At 44.0% G+C, this 12,820-nt stretch overlaps 1 protein-coding gene across 19 annotated transcripts in view; it reads left to right on the top strand.

Moving 5' to 3' along the window:
* Positions 1–12,820, top strand: part of HSPG2 (heparan sulfate proteoglycan 2) — a 936,289-nt gene that overhangs the window by 794,170 nt on the left and 129,299 nt on the right. For all 19 annotated transcript variants that reach the window (XM_086921606.1, XM_086921602.1, XM_086921600.1 and 16 more), the window contains 2 exons: positions 11,825–11,987; positions 12,712–12,809. In XM_086921606.1, the coding sequence (XP_086777732.1) occupies positions 11,825–11,987; positions 12,712–12,809 (261 nt within the window). The remainder of the gene's footprint in view (positions 1–11,824; positions 11,988–12,711; positions 12,810–12,820) is intronic.

Here is a 12,820-nt window from a genome sequence, read left to right as displayed (position 1 = left end):
CCCACAAAAAATCTAAGTTGAAGCACTCTTTGAGGTCACTGTGCCGGTCAAAATCTTTGGATGAGGCATGGAAACGAAATCACTCTAGGCCCCGCTCCCACGTGGACCCTGTCTCTGTTTACTCGGTGCCTTCCCGAAGTTCCTGGAGCTGGGGTGGCCCCCGCCCAACTCGGAGAATATTATGAGGCCATGCACCTCATTTTTCGGATGGCTGACCGCTCTGGAGCACCTTTCATCCCCATGGGTTCAACTGGTGCCCCCACTGGATTTTTGCTGGCGGGTTCGCCCTCGGTAATAGTTGGGCCTGTTGAATCCGGTTCTGGTTCTAGGATGACTTCAGCCGTGACCTTCCCTGTAGCCCATTCCAGCGACTTCATTCCTGGCACCACTGACGCTGACCCCCTAATCATACACTGCTCCAATGCATATCTGGATTGGTGCCATCCGAATTCGAACCAGTGCCTTCTATCTTCGATGGGTCCAGAGAGGAGTATGATTAAAGAGGGTTTGAGGATCCTTATGGTAACCATATCAGCATCCTTGATGAGGTCAAAGAAAAATGGTATAAGGAACTGGTGTATGCCAGTGGTCCGGACATCTTCCCAGACATTGGCCTGGTCTCTCCTTCTAGTGTGGCTATGGAGGAAGTTGCTTAATTTGCTATGGTAGCGAACACAATGGTTGAGGTCCAGGACCTTACACTGCCCTTGATGGCAGTCAAGACGAATGTCTTGAAAGAGGTGCTTCAACCAGGAGTCCCCCCCTCAGAAACCCTTCTCCCTTTTAACAAAGTCCTCTCTAATGTCCTGCTCAGTGGCCCTGGGCCAACCCCTGTACAGGCACCCTCTGCAGAAGACAATTGCCTGCTGCCATGCCCGCTCTCCAGCTTTCCTCACACAGCATCCCATCCGAGAGTCTGGTTACCCAGACCTCCACATCCAAAGTCATCCCTGGCGTGTTCCCTACCACTCCACCGGATAGGGAATCCAAGAGGCTGGACACTTTTGGCAAGAGGATGTTCTCTTCCGCCAGCCTTGAACTGCGTTCACTGAGAACCACATGCCTTTTGTGCCGACACACCAACACAGTTTGAGATTTGGTTGCACATGTGCTGCCCATGGTCCCAGAGGAGGCACAAGTGATACTGTCACAGGCTATTGCAGATAGCAGGAGTGCAGCAAAGTTAACCATTTGACGCAGCATGAAGTCCATCCCTTGTGTGATGTCAGAAGCCGCCCATGAAATTCTTATGTGTGGTCTCCATCTTCAGATTATTTTTCCGCTGTTGGATCTGCAAGCACATTGGAGGAGAGGAAAAGGAGACAAAAAACTCTGAAGGCCACTACAAGATCTTAGGAACAGAGAAGATAACCCATTGCGACTCAGAAAGGGGAACCCCACAATAATATTCACATGGCCAGCAATTGATGAGGGCAGAGGCCGTAAAGGTTCATGGAAAATACCCCCTTTCAGTTCTACCTTAACTGCCACCACAAATTCGCACAGAGACCCCCATGAGGTCTGCAACCTTTGCCTTCGAAGGGACCACAAGGACAAAGATTGTGAGGCCTCCGCCGCATTGGTACAAAAGACACTTGAGGTATGACGCCATCAGAGGCTAGAACACCCCGCTATGGCTAGCACTCACAAGATGCCGGAATCACTGAGAGACCTCGGGTTAGCAAGCTGCAAAGAGGAAAACGTTACGGAGGCTGAAGCAGTGAGAGGAGCCGGACATCTAAGACTCCACAACTGATGCCTAAAGAAGACGAGAGGTAAAGAACGCGCGGAGGGCACCAAGAAGAAACAGCTAAAGGTAATGAAACCACCGAAAGGCATGGACGCTAAGCCTTTGAATGCAGCCTTGGCTTCAAAACATCCAGCAATCGAAGGTCAGCACAAAACGAGAGCCACATGGGTCCTGACCAAAGGACACCGATGGGGATAAGTAATTAACAAAGCCGCCGATGAAAGCAAGGGCTCACGAGGGAAAAGGGCAAGCTTCGGGGCCAGGAGAGCCATCTAAACCTATAAGAAAAACACCGCCCATGGTCGACACCTAACCGAGCACTCGAGGTCGAGTGGTAGAAACAAAGGTTCGGACCAAAATGGCAGCCCTACTGCAAAGGAAGGAGGAGTTGGACTCTTTAAGGGAGTTGGCCATCCCAACTAAACTTCCAGAACACAGAGGGGTCGAACACGATCAGCCAGGCATGGAGGCTCTGCAACCCCAGAGCCACACAAAAAGAAACAAGAAGAGTTCTACGAACTCGAGGATGAGGAGGCAGCAGTTTTCAAGGAACACAGCCAGTTCTAAGACACATGACAGGACCTCAATGCCAAGTCCCCTGAAGAAGAGTAAGACTGCTACCACTCAAGGCCTTCACTTCCTGACTGCTTGTCCCTATAAAACAGCCTTATCAAAAGGGTTGCAGACACCAAAGGGGTGAGCCTGGAGGGGGAAAAAGAGAAGACATGCTTTCTGCTGGAAACTCTAATGCTTTCAAAAAAGGTGAACCTCTACCTACCTATGCTCCCCAGAATCCTCAACTAGGGGACAAAGGCCTTCTGCGACCCGGCTACAGCAAGAGCTGTGACCCCGTGAGTGGAAAAAGAAATATACAAACATTCCACCCAAGATCCAAAATATATTAAAGGCAATGTCCACGCAGGTTCAATCATTGTCTCCACTGCAACAAAAAGAAACAATGTCCCCACATCAACCTTTTTTCGAAATGCAACCAATATGCCCATAGACCTGTTGACATTTGAAAAGAATGTATTAAGGGATTTGGAAAATCTGGACCAAAAGAACATTTTTACCAGATGGAACTTACCCAAAAATGAAAAGCAAGCTCTAGACCATCTGATGCAAAACAAACAACTTATAATCAAGCACTCAGATAAAGGCGGCGGTATTATGATACTGCAACGAGAAAAATACGAAGCTGAGGTTACACGCCACTATCTGATCAGAGATACTATAGGAAAACCGAGGAAGACTGGAACAAAAAGATAACTGCCAAACTCGTTGCCCTGATATCTACTGGAGAAGAGGAGGAGTGGTGGCTGGCCAAGAAAGAGGCCCAATACTTTATGAATGAGAACCCGAGGACACCAATATTGTATGTCTTACCGAAGATACCCTCCCGGAAGACCTATAATTTCAGGTGTGAACTCTATACTGAACGACCGGTAAAATACGTCAACACCTTTTTAAACCTCTAGTGAGTGACACTGCTAGCTATATAAGAGATACCATGCAAGCTATCAGCCTGCTGGAAGGTCAACCATTTGAGCAAGAACACGAGATACTAGTAATATTATATATAGTGAGCCTTTATTCCAACTTTCCTCAAGAAGCAGGACTGGAGCCCTTCAAGTTTTCCTGCATAAACGTACTCGCCCCCATAATGTGCCCACTGACTTCCTCCTGCAACCGGCTGTGATATGCCTCAAATACAACTTTTTTACTTCCAATGACATCCAATTTGTACAGGTAATGGGGACCGCGATGGGGTGTCCTTTCACCCCAGAAATGGCCATAATGTTTATGGCACTATTCGAAGACAAGTGGATTTAAAACAACAATCTGTACGATGGACACATCAAAATGTTGCATTGTTATATTGATGATGTGTTCATGCTCTAAAGAGGAAAAGACAAACCGCTTAAAGCATTTGAATCTGGTTGAATAACCGGAATCTGGACATCCAGTTCACTCTTAATACCAGCAAATGGGAAATACATTTCCTGGATCTCATGATTAAACACGACAAAGGGCACCTATATACTACTCTATATACAAAGACCGACAGGAACACATTCTTGCATTTTTCAAGTTTCCACCAGCGCAACTTGCGTGAGAATTTACCACTGAGCCAGTTCCTCAGAATAAGGCGTATTTGTACCAGAAAGGAAGACTACTTTGACAACGCTGCAATACTTCTGAATAAACTCATAGCAGGGAATTATCCAAAAAAACTGCTAAAAAAAGCTATGAAAAAGGCATGGTACATTCCGCAAGATTCTCTCCTTACACCAAGAAAAAAGATAGAGAGTATTCCCTTGGTCTGTGTTACAAGTTTTTCATGTCTCACCAATGAGGTGCAATAAATTGTCAGAAAAAACTGGAATACAGGGAAAGGCCTTGAACCATTCACGCAGTTACCAATATTTGCCCTAAAGAAGAACAGCATAAAAGATAAGCTTGTGCGTACAAATACTACAGTAAAAAAACAGGATACTTCCCTACGAACAATGCTGTCCCTACGACCAATTAAAGGTCACAAGAAATGTGGCAATTGTGCGTCATGCGACAGCACAATAGAAGGGACAACATTTACATATGGCAACAAGTACATAAAGCATGACTAATTCACAAATTGCAACACTCACAACGTTGTCTATTGTGTCATTTGCCCATGCACCAAAGCATACATTGGGAAAAACAGTCAGCCAATAAAAAAACGCAACACACAACATCGGTCACGCATTAGATGCAAGACGCCTAATGCACCTATGGTCTCTCACTGTATTGAAAAGGGGCATGGCGCCACTGAAATAAAATGGACAGTTTTGCGGCACGCGACTGGAAGTAATACTGAGAATCTTCTGTCCAAAATAGAAGCAAAAACCATTATGTTCTTGGGCACGACTAAAACCAGCCTTAATGAAATGTCTGAATTAACAAACTGCACATAACCAAACATTTCTTTAAATCTCACACAGCGTTTTTTATCTTTGGAGTTTCCCGCAAGCACAACATATACCAGATCGGTTACATGAATGAATTATGTATATATCGCCATGACAACAAACAAAAGGAGCGACCCGCATGCACAATACACAAAAATGTGTGACGTTAGGAACGTACTACCAGGAAGTACTGGCCCTGTGACCACGAACTACAAGGGGAGACACACATGCGCAATACAAAATTATGCGAGATGCAAGAAGTGAGTAACCAGGAAGTATCGGCACGTCGTTGCCTCCACACGCAATTATGTCACACGCAAGGCAAGCGTGTGTAGGAAATAAGTTAACGCCAACCTAACTCAGCGTTTGGTGACTCACAGATGGATGCCGGAGCAAGAACCCCGTAACTAACAGCAGACGAGGAAATTTAACTGCGATAAGAGGTACGAAGTCCGGGAATGCTTGGGAGCATGTCTATGCAACATCACACACTTAGAGCCTACAATTGAGTAAAATCATCACTTGCCGGCATGGGGGCATACACAATATATCATTCCAGCACAATGAATAGTATGCACATCCCTTCACTTTGCGAGCATGAGAATATTCCATACTCCCAGCATGTAACAAATAAGGTTGAATAACCACGGAGACACGCCATCTGCCCTAACCAGCATGCGAGCACTAAGAAACGCTAGGATATTTCCGTGCAAAGCCATAATGCGGTGCTCATTTATTTCCATCAGCATTCGTAAAACCCAGCAAGCAACAGAACCCAAGACACGGCAACCTTAGACAATTTGCTCCCACAAACAACAAGTGACCCGGTAGGTGTTTAGTTAGTTACCTTTAGATTTCAGACTACATACAAAAAGACGTCTCATAATTGAGATGTCATCTTGATTTTATTTAAACAGGCAGAAAGTCATTGCATCGCAATGCAGCAATAGAAAACGGTACGTAAGGCACCAAAAGTCACGTATTTTTATGATTACAAGGAATACTAGCACACACTAAAACTAGTCATATTGTTATTTCACACAGGTAAAAGATATCCTACCTGAACCTAATCCAGCCCTGATGAAGACCTTCCCATAAACATAGTGTGTTGGTCCCACCCATATAAGGTCGAAACATGTCGGCTTACATAGAGGCTCAGAGCAAACAAGGACAATAAGACGCTGTTTCTTTCAGCCATTTGAGCTGGAGCAGTCTGGCTCATCTATAAAGTTTGAAAATAGTCTCTGACCCCATGCAAGACCAGATAAATAGATAGTGCTGAGGACAAAGTGGAATAAGGTCCCAGCACCTCATAAAAACGTAGGACACGAAGAGAACTAGGACCATATAAAGCGTTGACACTACTTCAGTGTGTGAACTTAATAAACCACTGAAGAATAGAAAAAATTGCTATAAAAGTGGTGAAAAAATGTATCCCAGTGTGTGAATCAAATGAAATATCACATATATGATGTACAGGAATACATGAGTTTATGTGTAAGAAGCTGAAGTTTGTCTAGTTAGTCATATATTGTGTATACGTGTTGTATATAAATGTTTTTTTTTAAATAAATATGGAAGAGATGTTGTAATGTATCTGGTGAAGGAATTCTTAAATGAAAATAAGTTTTGAAAAAAAGAAAAAATAAGAATAAAAGCCCAGAGTCAATAAAATGGACTAGTGTGGCATAAGACTTATTGTGATCTATGGTGTCAGAGGTAATTTGTTTGTTGAAATGTTAGCATATTGATTCTGGCCTCTGTACTCCTTAATTGAATCATTCCCCTGAGTTATATACCCCACACCGACTGGGCCACCACCAGAGAAGGAGAGCAAGAGACTTGGTCTGGTGAGGAGGAAGATGGAGAAGGAAGCAACAACACTGTGGAGAATAGCTAACTCCAACATGCTTCTTAACCTCTACAGCAATCCAGAGGAGTAACGCAGGAGGGCCAAGACTGTGATCCAGGAGGGCAAAAATATCACACACACCTGCCTTAAATCTGCCCTGGATGCAGCAGACACAACAGCATGCCCTTCACAGGCGACACCCTTTATGGGCAGTAGGTAGACAAGGTGTTACAACAGATTTAAACAAGCATTTGCAATGCAATAGGTCCCACATTATTAAAGTTTGAGCTATTGGTGTTGCATTCATTAGCAATGCCAATAGCTCAAACTTTAATAATGTGAGACCTATTGCATTGTAAATGCTTGTTTTGTTTTTATTTTGAGTTTTGCAATATGAAACAATACACTTCCACATTGAACCCGTATATGACCCATTTATGTTGCAAGAACCACAACTCCCAATCTTTACATACAGTCGACCTGTAATAGGATAGTACATTTTCACTTGCAATTCTTATTATGTCCGTCTTTCTCAGAACACAGCTGTCTTAACTGTGCATTATTTTTGCATTTCACACCAGCCCAAAGAGCATGGAGATGCCCTACATATGTGACGCCCATGCAATATGTTTTTTTAATACCCCCCTGCCTACCACAGGTGCACCCTTGATGACAGAAATATTTTCCCTAACAAAATCTGGAAAACTAAATATTCTGATGTCCTGCCTCAAGTCACAGGTGTCGCATAGACAACATACAGTGAGTTGTGCTGGCCTTGTCGTACTCCAGCCTTATTCTCTGATCACTCATTTTAATCATCCACTGAGACTACCCAAATACCACCAACAGTCTATAGCATCAAAACCTGTACCACAGGCATCCTAGTCTGCTTATACGTTCTTTTTAGCCAGCATTCTGCAGATTAGAATTTTCCTTTTTTTAAGCCCAAGCAGAATACACATCGCACCTACCCAAACAGCCGACAGATAAGTTTGTGTGGCTCTGTATGAAATAAAATAATGCACATCACACCTGTGCTTTATCTTGACTGCTCGCCCTGGTGGCTATCAAAAGAGCATCCCATTGTCCATATTCAAATAGTATGTGGCTTGGCAGGCACATGCAAATATGATGATCTTACACACATTGCACAATGAGGGCAGTCCTGTGGTCAGGTAGAAAATGCAAAGCAATGTGATAAGAGTTTCTGACTATTCTCCATGAGCAGTTGTGCTTGGTTTGTGGGCTGAACTCTGCCTGATCTTCTAGTTACTTTGGGATGAGCAGTCCATTTATTAGAATTAGACAAGGCACTCCTAGAATAGTCCCTAGGAACTGATTACAGCATTACAATAGTGAACTCCAGAGATAAAACTCCATAATGTGGCCCTTGGAACTCTGTTTTTTATTTTCTTGTAGACAGATGCACGGAAATGCTGTGAGTTTTCACTCTTCACTAAACATGGCCTCTATTTCCGCTTGGCATTCTGACACTGATTCGAACTCTAGTTCTTTATTTCTATATTCTTGTGTGCCTGGGTCTTTAAGACGAAGCATCGCTCTCTCGACCGATCCCCCTGGATTGCTTCTTCGAAACCTGGTGGGTTGGGCAAGCTTCCTGAATGGACAACATGACCAAACATCATGCGAGGTCTGCGGAGCGGCGTCTAGGCCTGTAGCGCCTCGGGCCAGCGGAGGTGCTCAGTGGCGGTGGTGAGTGATCACTTTGCTCTTCTTCTAGAAGACACTCCACCCACTTCACCCAACTGTACCCTCCAATAACAACATGTTCTAGGGATAGGGGACACACCCCTTCATAGGGTAGTAAGAGTCTTCCCCGCCTCCTAGGGAATTACATTACTAACCATATATTCACAGAATATCTTGCCCGAAACAAAACACCGTTTTAATGCATCACTAAGCCAAATTAGGGGACACTCTGGTATTCCCGTGAACCCAAGCTTCAGAGAACATGAATTATCTGACGTACTCCCAGGGAGACCACTGAAATGGACATTGCCCACCGGCGCCAAGTATTCTGCCTATCTGTGCGTCTATGAATGGCAAGTGCGTGCCTCTTATGTGACACTTTATTACATACAAGAAGGTGGTGCTGTGTTGGTTACTCCAGTCTTATTTTCCCATTAGATTCGGGGACATTACGTTTTATGTTGATAATGAAACTAAAAGTGGCAAACTGAAGGAGCAAGGGTATTCGCAAAGCGGCTAGCGGAAGTAGCAGGGTACCTAAGAAGACAAAGCATTCATGTCTAACCCTTCCTAGACAACTGGTTGGTAAGAGCACATTCCAAGCAAAGATGCCACAAGGACATGCAGACCGTAATGGCACCGCAGCAGTGCCTCGGGTTCACAATAAACCACAAGAAGTCTTCTCCACAATCTGACCATGTGAAAGTGTCCATGGGAGCAACCATGAGTTCAAGAACAGCGCATGCATACCCAGTCTGCAAGAGAGCAGAGGCGATTGCAGAGCAAACTCTCCTTTACCAGAGGGTTCAGTCTCCAACAGTGAGGACTGTCATGAAGTTGATAGGCATGATGGCTTCATGCATCCCAGTTATACCGAATGCAAGACAGCATAGGTTCTACATACTCTAATGGATCTGAAATGGATGGTCACAAGCCATGGGGAGCTAGGAAGATCTAGTGGTTCTCACAGCGAAAGTACAAAAGAAAAGAAAATGGTGAAACGCAATAAATGTGCCCGTAGGGAGACCTTTCAAAACACCATGACCCATGGTGAACATAACCACGGGTCCATCTCACAAGGGTTTGGGAGCACACACAGGCAACTTGAAGGTCAGAGGACTCTGAAACCACATGGATACTGTGAGACATGTAAACTATCTTGATGAGTTTCTCTTTCCTTGACTGCTTTCCAGGGGCATATATTATAGGATACACAGTACTGATCCAAACGGACTACACAACTATGTTCTACCTCAACTAATGATGGGGAGAAAAGTTCTTCCGTCTGTTCAACTGGCCCAAGACGTCTGAAGGTGGGCAATCCCAAGGGACATCACACTGCAAACAATCCACCTACCTGGGAAGCAGAACACAGAGGCATACAGACTGAGCAAGCAAGACAGCTCCCCCCTCAAATGGGAGATGAAGCAGGAGGTACTGTACAGCGTCTTCAAAATCTAGGGCACATCAAAATATAGACCTCTTTGCATACCTGCAAATGCAAAAGGCCAAGATTTTGCCTCCAGTTTCCCACACCACTAATCGAAGATGAATGCCCGGTCAATGAACTGGTCAAGAAAATTTGCATACTCCTGTCTGCCGATTCCCCTGATGCCAAGGGTACTGGACAAAGCAAGAATGCCAGACACCGTTCATCCTCATAGCCCCACAATGGGCAAAGTGGACCTAGTACTCGGACCTACTGGAGATGTCCAGGGGGCAAATGATCCCAATCAGGGCAGAGCAGGATCTGCTAACCATGCAAAACGAAAGAGCGGACCATCCGGAACCGGCCACTCTGAGTCTAGCAGCATTGCTCTTAAATACCTAGAATCCTGCCATCTACAGCTACCCCATGACAATGGAAATTCTTAGAGAGGCTAGGAAACCAAGCACAAGAAAATGCCACATGGAGGATAACCAGTACATCTACTGGTGCATTGACAACAGGATGCAGACAAGAGCAGAACAGGAAACTGTACTAACATACCTCACACACCTCTTGGATAACGGCCTGACCTACGCATCACTACAGTTTCACTTAGCCACAATAGTAGCTTATACTAGAGGTACAATATAGAGCAGTCTCTTTACATTCCCAGTAATAAAAATATTCCTGGAAGGGTCAAAGAGGGTAGCGCCCATCGGAACCTAAACACAGTACTAACACAATTGATGACAGAGCCTTTTTTGAGCCAATGCACAAGATGGATTTAAAGACCTTCTTAAAAGCAATCACATCTCTACTGAGGGTCCGCGAGCTACAAGCACTGAGAACACAAGAACCATACCTGCAAATCCAAAAGGAGAAAGTAGACCTCCGTATGAACCCACAGTTCCTATCAAAGGTTGTATCTCAATTACACATCAACTAATGCATGCAACTACCTGCCTTCATCCAACAACTAAAAACGCAAGCAGAGAAAGCCCTTCACACACTGTACATTATAAGAGCAATGATGTCATACCTACAGGAAACAAAGGGTTTTCACAAGGGAAACCTATTTTTTGTCTCCTTTGCCAGAACAAGCAAGGGATCACTAGTGACCAAGGGAACAATCTCATGTGATAGCAGAAACTATAGAAACCTGCTACAACCGAGTGGATTTTTTTTTACTGTGCTCCCCAGAGCACACTCAACCAGGAAAAAAGTGCAGTGGTCACATTCCTAGTAAACTTACCCATTGACGAAATCTGCATGACAGCAAACTTGTCATCTCCACACACCTTAACAAAACACTACTGCGTGGACATCCAAATGAACAAGGAAGCACAGGTGGGACAGAAAGTACTCCAACACCTATTTGCCAACACATCCACACTTCAACCTAACTTACCCAAGGAATGGGATACCGCTACATAATCTGATACACAGTATGCAAATTCAGAAAAGAGTTCATGCTGCAAAACGAAATGGCTACTTATTAGTAGGAGTAGTTTTGCAGCTTGAAGATTTTTCCCGAAAGTGGGAGATGAAGAAAACGGGTAGGTAAGACAATACCTTATGGAAAAAAAAACAGGGAATGAGAAAAAAGAATTTGAATATGGTGACCACTCACAGGAACTTCTGTGCACCGTCTGAGGTCACACAAGGGATGGTGTTACCACCAAATGTTGGTCGACTCTCACCAAAAAAAACTGGTACCAGACCCATCCTCTAGATGGTGGAATAATGCACAGCAAGTGAATCCAGAAAATTCTTCAAGCTGCAAATCTACTGGTAAGTAACCATTTAATTACAGACTATGTGCTATGTTTAAAATATGCCTGCTATTGCCGTGTTTATTTGGGAGTCCTAACTCTGCGACGGTGATGATTCAAGCATTTGAATCTATGGAAGACATCAATACTGGAGAACTACCACTACAGGTAGGTAACTTTTTTTTTCTTTTGCTGCTAGTGGACATAGAAAAGATCATGTAGAGAACTATACTTACTAAGTAGAGAACTATACTTACTAATGAGAAGGTAATTATTTTGTATTTGGTAGATAAAGTGAAAACACTTGGTACTAAGGGATATAGATGACATAAAACAGCTCACGTCATTAATTTTTTCTCTTAGCTCCATTGATAGTTCGCCTCACACCCCAGATTGACGTGAAAGGCATTGGTGGAACTGCAGAGTTTAACTGTGCTTTCAGTGGAGTTTCCGAGGCCAGGATAGAGTGGCTCAAGGACGGAGGACAGCTGTCACCCAGCCACAGCGTGCACAATGGGGTATTAAGGTAAGCATTTGGTAGTGGGATTTCAGAGGAGTAGATATACAAGGCTAATATAGAATTACCCTTCGTGTAGAGCACAAGGTTGCTGGATGATGAACACAGCGAGATTTGGCCCATATATGAACAATGTGAAGCATGTTAATTTGTAATGAGATTTGGTGGTTTCTCTCTTGAAACTCGCATCCTAATAATTTTTCCTCATTAATTGAACTTAAAGACTTGTCTCTAACCTTATATTTGTTTATAAGATTCGAGGAAATGTTTTTGTCAGAGGCTTAAGAGACTAAAAAGATATTTTAAAATTAAGTCGGAGGTTTCACTGGTATTTACTTTGAAAGAATAGGGGTTGACTCCTTACTTGAAGGCAGTTTGGGCCTTAATTAGTGAAACCTGTGTTACGGAGTATCATCCTCTGATATATGGCACATGACTGTGAACCTATCTTTACTACGTCACTTTGTAGGATGGCTGTAGGGATCTCTAAATTGGACCGGGTTATTAAATAGTCTTCTTTTCACTAAGCCTGATTTCTCAGTTGATGCTGGTGTGCGACAACTCACTATACCGATCTAGGGAAGACGCAGTGTATTCTGTTTTGAAGTCTGCAAAGGTAATTGTCATAGGATCTAGACATTCTGAGAATTATGGATGATATGACTATTGTGCACTTAAGGTGATCACCCATGTGATTTTTATTTTTAAACCTGTGCCATCTGTTGCCCTGCAGGATTCCAAATCTTAACCGTGCAAGTGAAGGAGTCTATACCTGCAGAGTGACCAGCTCCTCCGGACAAGCCCAAGATAGCGCCAAGCTGGTCATCCAGGGTAAGGCATCA

Source organism: Lissotriton vulgaris, chromosome 5 (assembly GCF_964263255.1).
Source record: "Lissotriton vulgaris chromosome 5, aLisVul1.2, whole genome shotgun sequence".
In the NCBI taxonomy this organism is placed as follows: Eukaryota; Metazoa; Chordata; class Amphibia; order Caudata; family Salamandridae; genus Lissotriton; species Lissotriton vulgaris.
The sequence above is the reverse complement of the archived record's forward strand: the minus strand, read 5'-3'. Positions and strand labels throughout refer to the sequence as shown.